Here is a 22,189-nt window from a genome sequence, read left to right as displayed (position 1 = left end):
ACAATTTATGTGGATGAACATAACGTATTTTTAGTCATGATCATCATAATCGAATTTATATAAGTCAGGGAAATAATTCTAATCCTCCATTTTTCACAATAAAGAATAAAAATTCAAATGAGCTTCGTCGAAAATATATAATTTTTTTTTTTAAATACAATTCCTTTATAAATATTTGAATGAGGAATGTATGTATTAATTATTTTTCACAAACTGAATTACGTCAACACCCGCAAGTTTTATGATAAGTGCATTCTTTTCAATAATCACATTTATCTTCTGTTTTTCAATCCGATGAAAAATTATCTTTCCCAGTAATTTTCACTATATTAGTACAATAATTTGAACGACGAAAATGAGATGAATATGATGTAACAAAGATTAATTTGATTCCTCTTTGAAATATAATTCGGTAATTCTCGCAGAACGACACAAATTAACGCATTTGAAGCTTCACTAATTGGTTTTGATTTCTGAATAATCAAATTGTATCTAATGGGGGAAAGAAATGCATATTTCCTGAAATAACATTATATTCGGGAGAATGAAAATGCGAGGAGCAAATGGAGGTAATTCATCTTCGGTGTGTGCGTCTCGTGAATAATAAATAAGACAGCAGGAAGCAAAAAGGATATTTTTATTCGAAATTTTCGACACATGCATACATAATAATCCGACGCGTTTCATTTACAATTATCGCCGTCAAGTACGCTCAGTTAACCACTGTGTACCGTGTTGATCGATCATTTGATAAAGCGTAAACCTGATTGATTGAGAAGCCTTTAGAGCGGTGGTTCTTAATCCCGCAATACCCCGTGTGAATGCGAGAAAGCAATTTTAGGGATGCACACTGAAAAAGAATCACTTCCACTATGAAGGTTACCGTCAAGGTCCGTGGATTCGAATCCAACCAAAGAACAACAGAAACAAGTTTTTTTGGTACCGAGCTTGGGGCGATCACCGATAGACAAATACAAATACAACGCCACAACAGGCAAATTGCCCAACGAGGTGGTTGACTTAAGAACATCATGGATCCCCGAGCCATTTTTTGGAGGCCCTACCTACTACTGCTACACCACCCGCCGCGGAACCCCCAGCGAATCGGTACATGCGGGAATGTGCGTGTACGCGTAGTGAAACCTGACGTGAAGTTTTTTGTTTCTCTGTAACGCTTGTTATGTGTAGTGCTGCCACCTGCCACCAGTTTTTCTAACTATGAGTGAAGTGTTATGATTGAATGATTTATCGTTGTAGGACTGTTGCTCTCTGTGGCGAGGCTTTTTAACGGGGAGATCGGTTCGCATTTGCGCCTTGAAGTTGGGAACCACAGAAAACCAACTTCAGCCGACCAGCACTGTGGGGTTCGAACCTGGATCCTCGCATCGCGAGCCCGTCACTATTACCACCACAGCGGCAAAAGTGTAACTGTCTGGAGGTGGGTAGGTTTGAACCCACGTACCCTGAACTCTTCCCATCTCTAACTCCGTATCTTACCAACCCATCACTACAGCACTGAACGGGGGCACTTTAGACGGGGGCCTTCATTTTCCACACAATTCCACTGGTTGGAAATTGCCGTATGACGATATATGACTGGGGTTGGTGTGCGATAAAGTAACAGGTGGCCCGCGGGCCACCAACTCATATAATTCAGTGACGTATATATTTGAAAGGGCCAATGGGAGCCTTGAGTTAAACAGGGACAAATATAATTGAAGACCTTTATATTGAAGTTTTTAATTGAATGTATAGGGGGCGCACATACGACCTACATTTTACGGAACATTCCTGTAATTGTGGTCCTTTCTCGACTTTTATACAAAATGTCTCGTTTTCCTTTTAATTTTCAACGAGGCTTACGATTTTTTTTTACATTTGAAATCAAGAATTGAAATCATTTTTATGACTTATAAACTAATGCCTTTGTCAAATTTTCTAGCTGTAACTGGCAACTTTACTTGCCTTTGAAATTTCTTTTTCTTGGCCTTCACTTACCTTTGAAATATTTTTTTGGCTGTATTTGGCACCTTATTAGAATATTTTTTTTAGATCAAATCGGAAACTTCATTTGCTTTTGACAATCTTTTTGGCTGAAATTGACAATTTTATTTGCCTTTGATAAATTTATTAGCTGAAGCTGGCACCTTTACTTGCTTTTGGCGATGGCTTTTTTTTGCTATAAATGTCTTTATTCCATATGGATTCCGATTTCCTGTGTTTTTATGAAGGGAATATGGTCAGCTTATGCATTTATCGTGAATCGATAGTTTTTCACCGGAACACCTTCCGCGGGTCGGATTGAAACTTTTGGTAGGCTGCCCCGTGGGCTGAAGGTTGCGCTCCCCTGTTCTAGAAAAAGATGCCGCGGGCCGAAGGTTGTGCAGCTCCTGTTCTAGAAAAAGGTGCCGCGGGCCATATGTGGCCAATCAGGGGAGTCAATGTGGCCGTCGAACAGTTTTTCTGTAGAAAACCATCAATCGCAAAAAACGCTGACCGTATTTCCTTCGCAAAAATGCGTTATAAATATGATCCATCGCTTATCACCGCCAAGAAATTGTCAAAGGGAAATGAAGTTGCCAATAATCGCTAAAATTTTTTGAAAAATTGCTAACGGTGGGTAATATAGGGGTTACCACAACTCACAATTGATCAATATGTGACTCGTGACAAAAAATGAAAAAAAAGTATCCGTTAGGCAAATACGTGAGATGAGTAGCCTATATTTATGTGACTATAATTAATTAGTCATTATCATCCGCAGAAAAGTATCAGTTGTAAGAAGCTGACCACAAGGCCGCAGCGAGGGGGAAGGACTTGGAGGTCTGATCCCCCCTCACGAAATGTGAGAAGATGCTTTAAAAAAGTGAAAAAGATGGCCAAATCCATTGTTCTATCACTTTGCCCCCCCCCCCCCAAACGAAATTTCTGGCTGCGGGCCTGGCTGATCATATTTCTTTCACAAAAATACGGCAAATTGATGCCGTACAATATGCACCATCGCCAAAGAATTGTCAAGTGGAAATAAAGTTGCCAACTATCGATAAAATGTGTTAAAAAATCGCCAACGGCGTGATATTGAGGGCAACTAGCAATTAATCAAAAATATAATTTACTAAAAAAAGTATGTTTGGCAAATACGCAAGATGAATATATTTATGACAACAATTATTCATTCTATCATAACTTATAAGTTATAATCTCAATCTTTAATTTCAGTAAAAATTGAAAATACAATTAAAATAAAATTGTTGAAAATCAGAAATAATGGTACCTTTTATAGCAAAGTCAGGAGACAGCCAAACTTACGGGAATGTCCCGTAAAATACGGGTCATATGCACCTACATATTCCAGTTTTTTTGCCCGCGTGGCGCAGAAATACTGCATATTTATTTTCCACGGGCTGGTAAAGAGGTTAAAAACCACTGCTCTATAAAATTATTACACCTTAGAATTTCAGTTTATAACACTAGGTTTACCGACATTTCTTATATATACCTATCTCTTATCATATCGAAATGGGTCAAAATTCCCGGTAAACCTGGTGTTAATCAAACTTACCGAGATGATCGGTGATTACGCACATTCACCGTTTTATCACATTTACCCGAACATAGTTTTCGAAAAAAGCGCGCAACTAGATATATCATCATCATTTTTTAAGATAAGTAAGGTGTCGTTTTCTCTCAAATACAATCAACGCTCGATATAACACCCTCTTCGTCCCGTCGAAAATTAACGTTATATTGGAAGGGTCGTTATATCGAAAGGAACTATATGATATTCGTTACATGGAAAACAGTTGGGACTTATCCTACGGGTGGTGTAATGGAATGGTCACTATAACGTGGGGTCATTATAACGATCGTCGACTGTATAAGCTTCTCCACCTTCGTTATAACTCAGTCTTTTATATGTACAATACGGATACCAAACTCATTTAACTCTGAATGTCTCATATGCCATTTTTTATCAGTTTGTACATCTTTCAGGAATGAATTTGGTTTCTTCAGTGTTGGGTCGAAGCTTTTTGCCGTTGTTTCATGGAAACCTTTTTTGAATAACAACACTCTTTGAAACACTGCGGGTACTTGATCCGTGTTCGGCACATGTCGCTATAACTCACCGGAAATTCATTACATTTTACATCTGGTATCTTTAAATGGATACCATCTATACTCATTAACGGTATCGAACACTAACTTACGACAAGTTTAAAGACCACGTCATCGGTCTATATACCGCGAGAGATGTATTTACCAGTTTCTCAGCGTCTGCCAGATGCTTCAATGGAGACTATTTATGAAAGACGTCCAATATATAGACAGATTATGAACACCGGCTTTCATCACACACAGAGTGGTATTTATCAATCATTCCACGCCGATATGAGCCCCCCAAAAAACGATATGCAAACAGTGATTCGATGTAGCTCATGTGCTTTCCGACAGCACGCGATGACTGACTATAGTCACGCAGCAGACTATGAGCAGGTGAAGGGCTTCGTCGTGACGAGTCCTACTGGAAGACCGATCCTCGGGATGAGTGTGAGCCGATGGGCACTCAATGATATGACGCGGTATGAGCCCGTGGAGGCGACGGTCGCAGTCGCCCTTCTGGGGCCCGATGCACGCAGCGTACGCAAGGGCGTGAGGAATGTACGTCTGTTCGACGACTCCCCGGAACAGGTGGGCCATCGGGCCCTGCGCGTACACGGGTACGTCCTCTCCGCCGTGGGTGTCCCAGCGCCTCGGTACTGCCGTTTGCTGGATGTAGTTCTTGTCTTCTGGAAACAGAAAAAAACAAAAAAAACACCTCAGTTATGGTTTGTCTCTTTAGGAATAATTACCATCCACACAGAACATACAAGTATTAAAATCAGGGCCGTAACTAGCCGGCGGGTGTCGTACCCCGAGCGCTGGACCAGAGGGGGGCGCAAATTTCATTCTCAAACCTTACCTTCAGCATTACGACGGGGCGCCAAAACGCGCACTTGCCCCAGGTGACCAAGCATCTAGTTGCGGCCCTGATTAAAATCACAAATATTCAAAACAACTGTCATTTCTCAGTTGGAAAGAGATCCCGGTTAAAAAGTCTCGCCGCAGAGACCAACAGACCCACAAACAGTACAAATGCAATTCAATCATAATACATCACTCATTTCACTTCTGAAATATAGATGGCGGCACTGAAAAATTTAACACAACACTATATACTCACTCAGACTGTTAGGTACACACACAGATACACTTCCGGCACAACTCACTAGGTAGTAAATCTCCCATAGATGGTGATAGACCGGAGTTGTGCTCGGTTTGAAAGAAAAAAAAAAAGCTTACAACGTTATAACTATTCATTCATTACTCATCACGCTCCGAGTTGAGGAAAAAAACTCAGTTTAAAAAATTGATTGCAGATGGCAGCACTACACATAACAAACATTACACAGAAACAAACTTCATGGAAGCCAAGGCTCATTATACACACACACATTCCAACATGTACCAATTCGTTAGAGGTTCCGTAGAGGAATATGTACGAGATGCATGGCTGGTTTAGTAGTTGGAAAGAGAGATGATAGCACTTCGAACATACAGCACTCATACCTCAGACATTCATATTGCGTGTTTCAAAATAGATATGTCAAACTTTGAGAGCTGTTAAAACACACACACAGTATAATCCAAAAACATAATTTTCAAGAGTAATTTCATTCTTCTCCAAACCTTTAAAGGGTTATTATGTAACGGAGGGATATTTTTTTTAATGAAAAACAGAGAGAAACAACTCTATTAAAAAAATTACCTACAATTTGAAGGAGTATTTTCACTCCCCAAAAAAATTTGGAGGAGTAAAATTGAAATTTCGAAGCGCGTGAATCACGCATCTGGATGCGTATTTGCGAACATTGCTCACACATCAAGATATGTTTTTGTCAGGGAATGCGTTGTCAGAACTGAAACGTGAGGTCACTAGAAAATGCATCCGCTTTATCCATATAGAAGTGTAATTCTCCACATGCATGATCAGTGAATTTCCTCAAAAAAAGATGGGTAAATTTTCACCAAAATGCTGTATAACCAAGTGCTCCGTAAATTATCAGGCTGGCTCATGCGCCATCTTTGAGCAAAATTGCATCATTACTACTGTGTTATTCAAACTGTTTGTCCATTGGACTATCTCTGTAACCGCTGACTATAAAAGTATACTTTTAATTGCAGAAAGTTTTCGAATGACGTGTGGTTTCTTAAATTTTCGTAATTTATTTGAGGGGTCAATATGCACATGTATAAAAAAATAACTTTTATACTCCCCCTCAACTTTGAATTAGAGAAGTGTTGACGTGTCTCTCCTGACGTCCAAAATGTAATCCCTAAGTTCGATATTCGCTGAGATATTTGAAAGCAAGAAACACACGGGGAAAAATTGGCAAAGAACGGCATAAGTGAGGGGAAGGAAGCGTTGTCTGTTAGTTTTTGCTGTTCTTTCGCAAATTTTCCCGGATTTTTTCAATTCAAATATCTCAGCGAATATTGCACCTTGAAACATGTTGTTACTTTTGTTGGCCTCGAAAAAGACGGGGCAAAACGTTATAATAATTATGTTTTTGAGGACGGGGGACCGTGTAAAAAAAAAATTGTTTTTCTATGTATATACGATATCTCAAATAAATTACCACAATTGAGAGAGAAGAAACCGCGTGTAATTTGAATTGTCTTCTAATCTCAATGGTTTCAGAGATAGCCTCGTGGAAAAGCAAATTGAATCACCCTCTATAAGGCAATCGATGTTCCCTATCCAGCATTTGTTTTTTCAACGATTTTTGAATTATTACTCGGAGTGGCAACCCTGTAATCGTCGCACCGCGGCCATTTTCTGCACACGAGGACTAATTAGACCAGGGCCTACAATTTATTGCCGATTCCGAACGACAGGCTTGTTTTTTATACTCATCGAGAGGTTGGTGCGCTAACCCCACGATGGGGGGACTCCCTGCGGTAGCAACTTTATCTGTGATCATATCGCCGTTTCTGTTGCACCCCTGTGTTAGGAAAGTTTTCTGACAAGGACGAACCGGGTATCGAACTCGCGACTTGGTACTTTAGGCGTGTCGTTTTTTGACTGTAAAAATTCAACTTTTTCACTAGCACAGCTTAGCATCAACAAGCACAGATATGTTTAGCAAACGGTATTAAAAAAAACGGTTGCATCAACATCTCAAACACACGAGTTGACCGATGATGTCTCCTATCGAAAAAATCAAAGCCGTTTGAATATTTTCATTAAAATAACCGCTAGGCAACTGTAATTTTTTTTTCAGCATCTATGCACGAAAATGTGGCAGTTTCCGATATATAGAGCAGTATATACAGCATCTGATGTGCGGCAGTTTTCATCAAAAAATTTGTGAATTTTGACAAACAAAAGTCAATATCTTAGTTTTCAACACAGCTATTCTTGGATTGAAATCCTCAACATATAACCAAGATCCTAGTTCATTGCTTAGCTAATATTATCTGAAATGCTGTTAGAAAATTTCATGAGAATATCTTGCATAGTTTTTGCGATATTCAGTTTCTTATTTAACGAGAAAAATGAATCTACAAAAAACGCGTTTGCTATTGTTTGCAGACTTTGAAACAATTGCTTTCGATGATTCAAATCAGCCATAACTTTGTTTTTACTTGTTCCACGTATTAAGAATGGAACAGTTTGGGATTCTGTGTAAAAATGAATTGGTAATAACATAGTGAACACTTCTAAAAGATGAAAATAATTCAAATGAAAACAAACAAATAAAATCAAAAATTATAGAAAATTTAAAATATAATTTAAATTATCTGTGTCTCGAGTTGGCTTTTAATCAATAAAAGTCAACTAACATACGTGATAAATGTGTTACTTTGTTGTTCATAAAATTATGTGTTAAGAATTCGTCCTCAAACCATTCATTCAAACCGAGCACAACTCCAGTCTGTCGTCTTATGGCCTATTTACTACCGACGACGGAGCTGTGCGAGAAGTGTGTTTAGTACCTAAGACTAGGCGCAAATTGAGCCGCGTGCAGTGTTCTCGAGTGGGACGGAACCGAGCGCGATGACTCCAACACGCCCAACGCTTAGCGAGGGGATGGGTATATTGGAACACTGTTCATTCGCGAACTCTAGACGCAGGGCCCCAGTGTCGATGAGAGTTTTTGGAAAGGAACGATTTAGGAAGTAGGGTAAAACCTTGGAATTTTGGAGGCTTCTGGAGCCCTGATATTATATATTGGTCAGGAAAGTCGGCATTAAAATGAAGATATAACATTAATTACAATATGAAGTATGGGAATGTTGAACAATATCTTTTAAAATAGCGTATACAAAAACGTGAATAATAAAAAAACATGACTGATGAAAATTCTAGATTAATGAAAAATTAAAAAAAACTATTGAAAATTCAGATTTTTTGATAAAATATTCCTTGACTAATGAAATATACAGGGTGTTCTGTTAATGGATCGACAAACTTAGAAGAGTTGTTAGTAGACAAAAGGAACAAAAATTGCAATGGAACATGGTGTCGCAAACCACGTTGAGAGGGTGAAAATCGCGAAAAAAACGCATGCAGGTTTCGACGTGAGCTGCAACCGCTCGTGTACTTGTCGACGGGGAATCGGCAAACCGTTGCAGCAGGGTTTCTTCGATTTGAGGAGTGCGTACATTGCGCGGTCTCCCTGCATCTCACGTCGTGCTGGGTGGGAGGTCCCCGTCTCAGGTAGTAGTCGATCGATCGTGGCGAAGGTAGTATGGTGCGGATAACGCCTCATCAGATATTGCTGTTGGTACATCCGCTGTGCTAAGCGCCCATTGCCATGTGCTCGACCGTAAATCAGTTGCATATCGGCGTATTCCTCGTTCGTGTAGTCAGCCATCACGATACTCATTGAAAAATACATCTAATTGCTACACGTGCTTACTACCGCAATAATTTACGTCGTCCGTAGTGCGTTGTAATCCTATCCCAGCGCATGCGTTTCGCGAAGCTGCTTACGTCAGATATGGTAAGCGAACCCACGAACGCATTCAGAAATCAACTGACATCCACCTTTCGTCTCCTCTGGACTCAGAGCCTGCACATGCGTTTTTCAACTCTCTCAACGTGGTTTGCGAAACCATGTTATATTGCAATTTTCATTCCTCTTGGTGCCTACTAACAACCCTCTGAGTTTGTCGGTCCACTAACAGAACACTCTGTATTAATGAAACATAAGTAATGAAATTTTAGAACTAAAGGAAAATTATTCCGTAATCAAAAAAAAAAAAAATAAAACTAAAGATGGATTTACGTAAATTAATGAAAACTCAAGATGGTTAGAAATTAACGCAAATTTAGGATTAATGAAAATTAATGAAAATTTAGAATTTACGAATAAACCGAAATGTATAGAATGAATCCCACAATTAATACAGTTAGCAAATATTGTTATATAATCAATAGAAATGAGAATGAATGAAAATTCCGGAATTAATGGAAAATAATCCCATAATGAAAAAAACTTGGAACTGATAAAAACTCAAAACAAATGGAAGGATTGTTCACAGTTTAAAATATTAATGAATAATTCCAAAACTAATGAAAATGCATATTTACTGAAAAATATTTCCTCCATCGATCGAAGAAATATCAAATTAATGAGTATTTGGAACTTAAGCCAAATTTTCAGAAATTCAAGGAAAATTATTTCGCAGGCTAACTAAAAACAATATAAAAGTGGATTTCTCTAAAAATATATAAATATTCAGGATTGATCACAATTGAGAATTTGGAAACAATTAATAAAAATAAATAAATAAATTATTGATTAATTAATTATTAATTATTAATTATTCTTTCATTAGTTCTAAATTTTCATTCATTATGGTATTATTTTAATTTCGGAATTTTCATTCATATACCGAATTTTTATTAATTAATTTTTATTAATTTTATTAATAAATTATTAATTAATTAATTTTTATTATTTTTATTAATGTAATTAATAAATTATTAATTAATTAATTTTTATTATTTTTATTAATGTAATTAATAAATTATTAATTAATTAATTTTTATTAATTTTATTAATGTAATTAATAAAATTAATAATTAATTAATAATTAATTTATTAATAAAATTAATAAAAAATTAATTAATTAATAATTTATTAATAAAATTAATAAAAATTAATAAAATTAATAAATAAAAATTCGGTATATGAATGAAAATTCCGAAATTAAAATAATACCATAATGCATGAAAATTTGGAACTAATGAAAGAACAACAATATTTAATAAAAAATCAGAAAGAAATAAAGTAATTCCGCTATTAATTGAAGAAATAATTAATAATACCGTGTTTATGTAAATAACATTGATATTAATCAATCTATATACAGGGTGGGCAAAAAGTCCGCAGAAACTTTATTTTTCCAGTTTTTATTCATTTTTAATCTAAATAAAAAAACGGTTTGCAGGGTTAGCATCGCTAGGTCACAGGAATTTTTTTCAAGACAAGGAAAAAAAAAAGCCAAAAAACAGCCGATAGGTGGCGCTGGTAGGAGCGACTTCAGTGGAAATATGCAAATGAGACGAGCAAATAAAAACTTGCGATCCTAATCCACAATCAGTTCGCCGTTGTAAACCTTGTATGTGGGTCTGCTGCACTCTGCCGTTTCTGGATTTGCGACTCGTCTGCAATGTGTTATCCTCTGTGGTGGTGATCATGTAGAACCCATACTGCTTTAATAAACGATTTGGAGTCATTCTGTGTTCGTTATTTGCTTATCTTTTCTTCGACTTGTGTACGTCAGTGCCACCTATCAGCTTTATTTTTAGTTTTTTTCCTGTCAAAAAAATTCCCGTGACTTAGTGATGCTAACCCTGCTAACAGTTTCTCTATTTTGGTTATTTTTTCCGGTTTTCATGAATTTTTAAAATTTCTACGCACTTTTTGCCCATATGAATCAGTGAGTCAGTCATGATAATCATGATATGTCGATATATATACATATATATATATATATATATAACATGACTGACTCACTGATTCATTGACTGATTCATCATCACCGAGCCGAAACCACTGCAGTTATGAACATTAAATTTGATCAGCAGTTTGATTTCATGAAGTGCAGACCCACCAAGTAGGGGTTTTTCGAAATTCGACCACTAAAGGGGTCATAGTGGTGCGGGGGGGGGGGTTCAAAGGTAACATATGCCCCGTTCACATGTGCAAATATTGCGGTGGCAATGGGCGGGTTTTAAACCTGATTTTTCTATTCCCCATGTGCTCGGGACTATAGAGAAATCACGCTAAAAAGCTATAGTTATGAAATTTGGTTACTTTTAGTTTTTGTAATGTGTGTAGACTTTCTCTCTCTCTAAAAAAATGGATATTTCAAAATTCAACATCTAAGGGGATCATATGCGGGGAGGGGGTTGTTCAAAGGCTACATGGTGCAATCATCGCTGAGTCCAAACAGGAGAAGCTGTTTGGATTTGATCAGCGCGCGCACACACACACACATAACGATGGCATTTCTGAAAATTGTAACCCCAACGGGGGTGCAAATGTTATACGGTGGAAATCATTGCAGAAAACTTTTCAGCTGACCAAATCCACGCGAGCGAAGCCGCTGGTTAAAGCTAGTACTTCATACGAAAATGTCAACTCTCCATCAAAATGACTGTTTATTTTTGAAAAAAAAAATAACAGAAGCACCTACCGAATACGAAGAATCGTGCACGGGGAGTACACAAAAATCTGCGGTTCAGCAGCAGCGCCAACGAGTACGCGCGTATACGTGATTAGAGAAGTGTCGCCTCGTGTCTCAATTTGCGCTGTCCTTTTGATTTCAGTTGGCTACAAAACAGAGTGCTGCCCTACGTCTTGTAGTGAACGCTGCACGCGGCTCAATTTACGCGGCCTAGTTTTAAAATGTCCGAGAGTTTCACCTACTACTACTGAACCACACATGCATCTCATCCACATTCCTCTGAGGGACTTCTAATGAATTTGTACATGTTGGAATGTGCATGTAGGTGTTGTGAACCTACGGTGAAGCTTAGTAATGTGTAGTGCTGCCAGCAATTTCTCTAACCGTGAGTGAAGTGCAATGATTGAATAATTGTACCGTTGTAGGACTGTTGTTCTCTAGGGCGAGACTTTTCAAAGGGGAGATCGGCTAGCCGACCACTTAGAGTTTCAACTGCAAGTTCAAATTTCCACTGGAAAACGGCTCCCAGCCCAAAACCGTCACGCGTTTCTTGCATACACTCACCAGTATCAGTCGATGTCAAGTTTTCTCTCCCGCTCTGGAAATTCTGGTTGAAACCAGGTCCATTCGTGTACAAAAGTGTCGTATACGGCATTCCGTCAACATCAGAAACCTTGCTGTCTAGACCTAATTGACAATCAAGGAAAATATATGTCAGTATATCTACATTATCGTAATTAGGAGATACACATGATGGCCATAACTGAAAGAAAAAAAAGTTGAGGTTCTTCATGGGTATATCAAAATATTGGGCCAAATTTGGCCCGCATACTTTCCAGACCATGAGAAAATATGAACCAGACGGCAGTAAACATTGAGTTAATATTTATATTTTTAATCATAAAACTCTGAATTATTAAAATTTTAATACACATGATATGTAAGCAAACATGCAATTTGGCTTCGTTTGGGCCCCACGATCAGTGGCGGATTTATGGTTTTGCCGCTTGTAGCCGATATAAATTTTGCTGCGCTTTACCCCTTCCAGTCTAATTTTCTTGACCACTCATCCCTGAAATTGACCGCTCTGGGCTATAGCCCGCTTTAGAACGCCCCCTCCGGTAAATATGGCTCTGTCTCTAAGTCACTTTTCTGGTCCCTCACATGCTATCGAACACTCTGGGCCACTCTTTTTGTCTCTGGCTTATCGGTCACTCTTTTTATCACTCCCATGCTTACACAATCTCTAGATTACTATTTTAGTCTGTCACTGGCGATGTTTCTCGCTCTCTTGTAAGCAAAGGAAGAGATTTCTGGGTTTTCCAACCTCTTTTCTTAATATTTTCACCCTTTCTTCTTAGGACATATGTGTACCTGACTCAAACAGTCTTAGTAAAGATATCGACTAAAATTAATTAATAAATTAATAGATTAATTAATTTATCTTTCTTTCTGAAGGGCATTTTGGTATACAATAATTAGACACAAATCAACCGAAAACAATTGTAATTATCAGTTGGTGTATAATCACAGGCAGTGGCGTATTTATGGGGGTATGGGGGGGGCAAATTTGAGGAATGAGTGGCCAAGAAAATTTGTAGAATGAGAGAAAAGTGGCAAAATTTGTATAATATCCTCAATAAATACACATTCACCCAGACAACTAGAGACTAGATCAGTGAATGACGAAAAAAAATTACCAATAGAGTGTGCAAGCACGTGAGTGCGCAAAAGAGTAGCCAACACAGCGAGGAACCAGGTCAATGAGTGACCTAGAGCGTGTGCAAGCATGTGAATGGCCATAATAGTGACCTAGAGTATGTGTAAAAGTAAAGGTGTAAATGATCAAAAAGAGTGACCAACAAAGCAAAAAACTATATTAGTGAGCAACCAAAAAGAGTGACCTAGAGTGTGTGCAAGTACGCTAGTGACCAAAACAGAGTGCAAGCATGTGAATGACAGAAGAGTGAACATGGGAATGACGAAAAGAATGAAGAGAGTGAGAACTTAGAAACACATAGATGTGTACTTGCAGGAGTGGAATGGGGCTTAGCGGGTTATAGCACAAGGTGGCGAATTCGAGGGAAGAGTAGTCAAGAAAATTAGACTAGAATGGGAGAAAAGTGGCAAAATTCGTGTAGCGCCCGAAGGCGACAAAACCATAAATACGTCTATGATCGCAGATTGATAATCGGGACAAAAAAAAATTTGAATCAATGTCATATTAGTACCTAGTATCGGATTCCCTCTTTTTGGATATCCTCCAAAAGCGAACACGTGCGAATGGTCAGCGGTCACGACTACTAGAGTGTCGTCGGTTCTGGTCATCTCCAGTGCGGCCACGACTGCGTCTTCGAGTGCCAACGTGTCGACGAGAGCTCGGTGAGCATTGTTGAAGTGATGAGAATGATCTATCCGACCACCTGAAAAGAAAAAAACAAACCGTGATTAAAAAAGGAATTGGTTCAAAATAGCGGGTGCAAAACCGTGCACCCGTGAAGTTGCCCGCGGGCCAGACGCGGTCCGCCAAGAAGTTCCATCAGGTTCGCGAAATACATCGCGCATATCAAAATATCAATACACACAACACGATGGCCTAGTGCGACATGAAGCCTGGCCTTATCACATTTAATTCAGATAAATAAAGGAAATCTGGATGCATTATGCGGTATCACCAATTATGGCGGTGGTGCACAACTTCCGGCGGCAAAGGATTCCATCTGGCCCGCAGAAGTTGCTCCTGTAGAAAGGTATCTGTGGAAACAGCTAGATAAACACCTAGGCTGGCCATATTTCCGTCGTAAAAATACGAGATATTATCAAAGATAACGGAAGTGGCCAGCTATCGCTAAAAGTGCTGAAAAATTGTCAATCGCGGAAAATGATCGATGCTATAAGTAAAAATGTAATTCACAAAAGAAAATGTTACATATGTTTGATAAATATTTGGGATAATATAATCATGTGTGTGTGACTATGATTAATTTTGATAACACGAGTCATAATTAAGTCGCCAACCATTGTAGGTCGATTATACCAGCACTTGATTTCTTCGCCTACTATTGCTGGAAGATTACACCTGATTCTCTTGATTTCTTCGCCAACAATTACTGTACGAATATAAGAGGTTCTCGATTTCTTCGCTAACCGTTGTTGGAAGATTATACCAGGTTCGTGATATTTCTTCGCCAATGCATTGCACCTTCTCTTCCCCGCGTACGCGCGTGAGTCGCGTATATACGAGACGGCTATCAACTCTCTCAGGACCCCCCCCCCCCTCCAATGTTTTCTTCCGTCGGCGCCTTCTTTGCTACCCGTTGCTGGAAGATTATACTGTACCGGGTTCTCGATCTCTTCGCTAACCGTTGCTGAAGATTAAACCAGGTTCTCGATTTCTCTTCGCCAACTACTGCTGGACGATTATACTAGGCTTCATAGGCGACGGAACCTAGGGGGGGTCTGAGGTCATTTGAGCCCCCCCCCCCCTAATAAATTTTGTTTGAGGGTCTCAACCAACAATTTGAGCCGTTCAAGTATTACGTAAGCAAATTTTTAGCCATTTTTGACCCCCTTCCCCCCCCCCGCCTTGTCAGCAAAATTTCGTCATCAGCTCTGCCCCTTTGAATCCTAATTAATATTTTCAAAAAGGGTGGTTGACGACGTAAGCATTATAACCCCTCCCCCGTCATCAAAAGTCAGCAAATCGGAAACCCCCCCCCCCCATCGATGATGACGTAATACTTGAACGGCCCCTTTGTGAAAAAATAATAATGCAATGCATCTTCTCTTTCCCATGCACGCGCTTGAGTCACGTATATACGGGACGGCTACAAACTTTCACAGCACCCCGTCCCACCCTTTCTTACGTCGGTGCCTTCTTCGCTAACCGTTTCAGGAACATTATATATACCAGGTTCTCCTGATTCCTTCGCCAAGTGTTGCCGGTCGATTAGTGGATTATACTAACTAACTTTAGCCTCTACTGCTCTTTTAGAAATTACTTTTGTATCATTAACTAATTAATAGGATGTTATTAGAGCATGTATATGGACTTTTCAATCATGATAAAAAAAAAAAAAAATTCAGACATAGTCCTAAAAAGTCATTGTGTGTTGATTCTTGAAAAAAGACGAATAAGAAACATCATAAAAATTAGTTTTAATTGGTATAATAATTTTTTTTTTGTGTGTTTAAAAAAATACATTAATGACATATGGCTATCCAGTTTCCCATAATAATGCTTTTTTATCCTGTTTTCAGAAAAAAACCATTTTTTTTCCCAACAGTTTCTGGTTACAGTTCGAAATGGCAAAATAACAATTAATAGGAAAAAAAAAATTCCTTTCTTATTAATTAATGTAAAATAATAATTTCTTTTTTCCAAGTGTTATTCTTATTACGATTATTCTAATTGAAAACAAAGATGATGCAAAGCCCTTCTGGCGAAAACCCTGCAGCATGTTTTTTTGTTTTTCTCAATTAAATGTTTAAAAAAAACCTGATTAATTATCTTTTTTCCCTGATTAATCATCGACTTGAAGAGTTTTGTAAAATGACGACATTACGGAAAAAGAAATGATGTGCGGTAAGAGTAGCAATGTTTTTTAGTTTTTTATGCAATTAAAACTAAAAAATAGAGGATGGTTTTGAGTTAAATGATATTTTTACCAGTTTTTTGGATGTTTGATTATTTTTTTTTTGTCATTGAAATTGAAGAGAAATGAAATGCAGATTCATATTATAATTTTGTGGTTTTTTTTTTATAAGAAAGCATCCCTTTCGTCCCGTTTGATGGGAAGTTTTGAGTATCGATTATTTCACTTGAAACTATCGATTTACGATAACACGATTTTTGTTCCTGGTTAGCCAGCCTCATTTCCCAATGAGTTACGTATGAAAAGGGAAGAAAATAACAATTTTATGTTTCAAGTGGGGGGTTATACCTTTTTGAACGTGGTGAAAAACTATGCTCTGATAGAAATATCGTTGAAAATACTATTTAACCATTGATTTTTTTTCAAATTTTTTACACGTGTTCTTGATGGTACGTGCTATCTTATGCTGGTATAAGGTTTTATATATCTTGGATGCTTAATTTGTGTTGTAAAAATTGTTTAAAAAAAATGTCATCAAAAACAGCTTTAGAGCAGGATGAAATAATTTCTATTCAATGCAATTGAATAAAAATTGAGTAAAAATATGTAAATAAACTGTTTTTTCAGGTCCTGAAATGAAGCAAAAGGTTGAGATTTCACTGACTCAATATCATTCAAAGTTAAATTTTAAAATTTAAATTTATATAAATTTAATATAAATTATTATATTATTTATATGAAATATTTTTTAAATTTAAATTTTTTTTAAATTTAAAATTTAATTTAAATGAGATTGAGTCAGCGAAATCTCAACCTTTTGCTTCATTTCAGGAACTGAACAGTTTAATCCCTTTTTAAGCACCTTATTTTCAATTACATTGATGTCATGGTATTTTATCACGCGCGCAAGCTGTTTTTAGTGCATTTTTGACAGTTTGCAAAAAATTAAGTATCCAAGATATGTAAAACTTTATACCAACATAGGATAGCACGTACAATCAAGAACATGTGTGAAAAAAGTTGAAATAAATCAATAGTAAAATTGTATTTTTAATGTTATTTATATTACAGCATATTTTTTCACCATGTGGAAATATACGAGACCCTTTAAATTTTACTTTTGAACTCAATAAACCGATTTGTTGTCATTTTGGAGGTCAAAATACCTGAAAAAGCAGGACTATGTGAGTTGTAAGGACGTATCCCATCAAAAAACATTTCATGTAAAAAAAAATGAAGCCAAGTCTCGAGATTCTTTAACCATAAAAAAATATGACATCTGATGCAGAGCCAAATCTGACACTTCGATTTCAATCACTTCAGGGCTCCACACCTTCAGTTGAAGAACATTCTGGAAATTGGCAATTACTCAGCACATATAACATCTTAGCATGTTGTGTAAAAATGAGTCAACACTATAAAAATTATTTGATGAAATGTGATTAACGGCGTGAATAATATAAAACGTAACCAGTGGCTTACACATTCCCGTGCTGTGTGATTGTCGAGTCCCAAAATGTTCTTCAACTAAATGTGTTGGGCCTAAGAGTGATTTGGGAATCAAAGTTTAAAGAAAATCCTTTAACGATGATTTTTATTTAGCAACTATACTACTAGATCTTCAATTTTTGAATAAAATCAGATCTGCAATCATAACACTGAATCATACCATGAAATTTTGATAATGATACTATACACAAATGATCTATACTCAAGTTATTAGACCAGCACTTCTTTATGCAGCTCCTGCATGGGTATATGCCACCAAAGGAAATATGTACCAAATGCAAATATATTTCAAAACAAGACACTCAGAAAAATCACTGGAGCTTCAAAATTTTTCAAATCATCAGACCTTCATAAAGAATTAGGTATTGGGTCAGTTTTCAAGTTCGTCGAGAGGACTTCAAGAAATTTTTACGATAAACTTGAAAATTCAAACTTGTCACATCTCAGCGAAATAGCGAGGTATAATGAATATGAGAGACTGATTCACCTCAGACCAAAGAATATATTGATGAATCAATATAGGAAAGAGTTCTGAAAATTACTAAAAAAGGGAAGTAAGTATTTCAGAGAATTCTTTGTATATATTATAAATATTAATTTTGAAAAAAATTAGCTACCTTGTAAATGGCTTTTTGAAATTCTGGAATGTTGAAATAATATATGCCCTTTGTTATACGTTATGTAAGTAATATCGAATTATTGCAGTTAATGAAAAGGATTGAATTTCATGCAGTGCGAGAGACGTATATATTTTGGGGTATAGTATTTTGTTTTTAATGGTAAGAAATTAATTACTATGGCATTTTATGTCTTGTTTTATTTCATATATAGAGAACATACATGTACTTTTTTAATGGTAAGAAATTTAATTACTATAATCTTCTTTGTTTATTTTATTTTCATATATAGAGAACACGTGTATATTTTTTGGAATGATAACTTATCAGAGATTTGATAATAGAAAATAAGGATTGAAATTTTGATTGAAAACATATTGTCTTAAAAAAAAAAAAAACCATGATTGTTTTAGAATGAAACCATAATGATGATTGACCGATCCTGCGTAATGGCTGAAAGGTACAGTGGGGGGAGATTGAGACTCTGAGGACAACATATCTGGAAGAAAAAGGGTGGGGGGGGGACAATTTGATAAGATAAAATAAGGTACTAATTAAATTTTTCACGTTAGTAGTGAAAACCCATGATGAAGGAGATGTAGATCTAAAATTTAATTATTATTTGATCTGGCGCTCTGTATCACTTGTTCACGGTCACGGTCTTATTTTTTGCCAGACGCACTGACACACGCTCATTACACTGACGACGCTGTGTGGTTTGCCGCACCTTCTCAAAAATACCAGGGGTATTCGGAAATGTGTGACGCACTAACTTCCTGAAGAGGCTTCGGATGGCGTTTGCAAACCAATGCGATTTTGGATTGTTAACGTGTGCCTGAATTGCCCGTTGATTTTAGCGATGTTTTTTTCGAAACACCATGTATATGTATAACAGGCGCATTTGGGGAACAGAAAATCCTGACGTTGCCGTTCCATCATCATTCCTTTAATTCAGCAACAAAAGTAATGGTTTGGGTCGTCAAATATCTCTTGATTGAACCTCATCTGGTACCGAACTTTGTAACTGATTTCGAAATGTATGTTTTTTGAATGAAAATTTGCCGTTTTCTCTCCCAAGCATAGTGCATCGAACGGTGCATTTCTTTCTCGTCCGGTATTTATTTCAATTAGTTTTCCAAATGGGCCAGTCGTTCTTGGGCCACTCCAGATACGCACACGGCCCCGGCTTAACTCACTTACCTATGAAACGGGTAAAAAAACGGTAGTTAATTATCTTTACAATGGCTGTAGACCAGTGTTACGCTCTCGATTTAGAAAAGATAGTACAACCAAATTCAAATGAACTTTTCAAACTTTCATACATTTAGATATACCACAATGTGGGTGCAGCATCATCTGGCGGATACAATTATGAATTATTATTTGTATGCGTTTAATGCTGCTATATGTGATAATTTTTCATGTTTTCGTAAATATATTTTTTTGAAATACTATTACTCCTAATGGGTTTATATAATACAAAATTAATGAAATTATAAACTATTATTTAAAATAAAAAATATTTGATTAATTATTTTATAAAAAAGAAAGTTTTCCATATACAGTCAAACCTCGTTAATGAGTCACTCTTGGGAGAGCAAAAATATGACTTAGTAAGCGGAGTGACTCGTTAAACGGAGTAAGCCATGGCTGTGCCAATTCTTGCCTGAGGACAATTGGGACTTTAAAAAGTGACTCGGTAAGCAGAGTGACGTGTTAACCGGGTGACGCACTAACGAGGTTTGACTGTATATAACGTCTCATATAACATATTACAGCTGGCTCGGTTTCGTCCTGGCGTGGCTACGATCTTTTGAATAAGGTAAACTTTTATTAACATAAGTTCAAAAATGAGAATTTGCCATATTCAACTAACATTATATTTAATCCCAAGCTCGTGTTATATGACAAATCAACAATTAATTACTCAATTAACTAAACATAACTATGGTTAATGTTAGGGAATTCGAATGGTTATGTTAGTTTTGTTTGTTGGCACTTGTGTGAAGAAAGAAAAAAATTACATGACTGGTAATGCTATATGAAGGTTTTCATCTCCTTCAAACGTATTTCGATTCAAATTTTATTGCAAAATATGTCTAGTGCACGTATGATGTACGGGTACAAATAATTAACTGGTTCCATGAAGAGAGAAAAGTTATTAATTGTATAATACTCATTATACAATTAATATATTTCCCAATAAATTTCCCATATTCATCTGACTTTCCAACCTTGTTTGGGAATCATGTATAATCACCGTTAAAAGTGATAAGCATAGTGTATATATAAATTTGATTGAATTTTCTTTTCAAGACGGATCGATGATTATGATTTAACCACCGGTGTATCACTTTCAGAGAGAGTAACATATACATTTCAATACTACAATGTATAGGAACCAATTGCGACCGAAGTTGACATCCATACTTTTTATGGGCGTAATAGGCAACTTTTTCTCATCCGCCTCGATGGGCAATTTACCTGTTGTGGTGTTTGGAGCCAAACGTCGTCGTATAAATATGAAATGGTATAAACGAAGGTCCGTTATCTAGAGGTTCCACTTTGTACTATTATTTTCATAACTAATGACAAAAAATTTCACTTATAATTCAAATATTAAAAGCGAATAATGACATAATTACTTTATGACAATAATAATTTACTTCATTATATTATGATAATTATGACTTTTACAATTAATTGTGTTCATCTTATATATAAATGTGAAAGTATGTATGTATGTATGTATGTATGTATGCTCTTTATACAAATCTACAGTTTTAGACCGATCATCGCCAGATTTTGCATATATACCAAACAGGACCGGGATTGAGCCGTAGGCTACTTTAAAAGTTCGTCAGAGCTGGGCAAATGCCCGAAATGGGCGAAAAACTGTCGGGCAACAATGGTTTTGGGGGCCTCAACAATCACTTTCGGAACGTTTACTTTGGTTACCGTGGTTCCCAACAATGCGTTTCAGACGGGAATATGTGCCTTTACAATGGTTTGTCAAATCTTTAATTCTGCCATCATTACAGTTTATTCCTTTATAATGGTTTGGCTCTTTTCCAATACTCCCAGTAATTAAAAAAAAAACCCTGGAAGCGCCAGATATTTTTGCTTGCATGTATACAGGGTGTCCTGTAAGTGCTAATGTGGCCTTTATCTCATCAACCACCCATCGTTGAGGTATAGTTTCAATTTAAAAAGTGCTTAAAAGGAGTTTGAATAATATTCGCTGTAGAAGCTGGACATATGGCGTCACTAACAACAGAGAACAACAACTACGGCGATAAAACTGGGAATAAAAATGTTCAACGCCAGCTGATGAACTCAATGCTTGCCTCAAATCATCAGCACTCTACTTCACCAAACACCAACTCTGGCCATATCGCTACATTGCAATTTACTGCCATTAGTGAGATGGGTTGGAAGTGAAGGTGCTGTCTATCGGTGGTCGCCTCGAGTTTGTTAGGACATCAACACTCTGGCATGAAGCTAAAAAATTATCATTATCCACCAACATGCGAGCTCAACTGCAAAATGACTCAGCACTGCTATCATTTTCACATCAGTTGATCAAACTTGGCAATGGAAGAATTCCCGTAGACCCAAGCACTAGACTGATAACGTTCCCAACTGGATTTTGCCAGTTATTATATATATAAACTCAGTTCAAGAACTTGCAGACCACGTTTTCCCAAACATTCAACAAAATCACCG

General features: G+C 36.9%; 1 protein-coding gene across 1 annotated transcript in view; it reads right to left on the bottom strand.

Moving 5' to 3' along the window:
* Positions 1 to 657: 657 nt before the first annotated feature.
* The window catches only part of LOC149082172 (alkaline phosphatase-like), a 164,087-nt gene continuing 142,555 nt past the window's right edge, over positions 658 to 22,189 (bottom strand). Inside the window, exons 7-9 of the mRNA XM_089235689.1 lie at positions 13,974 to 14,165; positions 12,307 to 12,429; positions 658 to 4,787 (exon numbers count right to left, since the gene is read on the bottom strand). Coding sequence (XP_089091815.1) covers positions 4,435 to 4,787; positions 12,307 to 12,429; positions 13,974 to 14,165 — 668 coding nt within the window. The 3' untranslated portion in view covers positions 658 to 4,434. The remainder of the gene's footprint in view (positions 4,788 to 12,306; positions 12,430 to 13,973; positions 14,166 to 22,189) is intronic.

Source organism: Pholcus phalangioides, unplaced genomic scaffold (assembly GCF_987345545.1).
Source record: "Pholcus phalangioides strain wild (caught in Gottingen) unplaced genomic scaffold, Ppha-v1.0 ptg000009l_1, whole genome shotgun sequence".
NCBI lineage: Eukaryota > Metazoa > Arthropoda > Arachnida > Araneae > Pholcidae > Pholcus > Pholcus phalangioides.
Note: the sequence above shows the minus strand (reverse complement) of the source record. Positions and strands in the feature narration are given on the sequence as shown.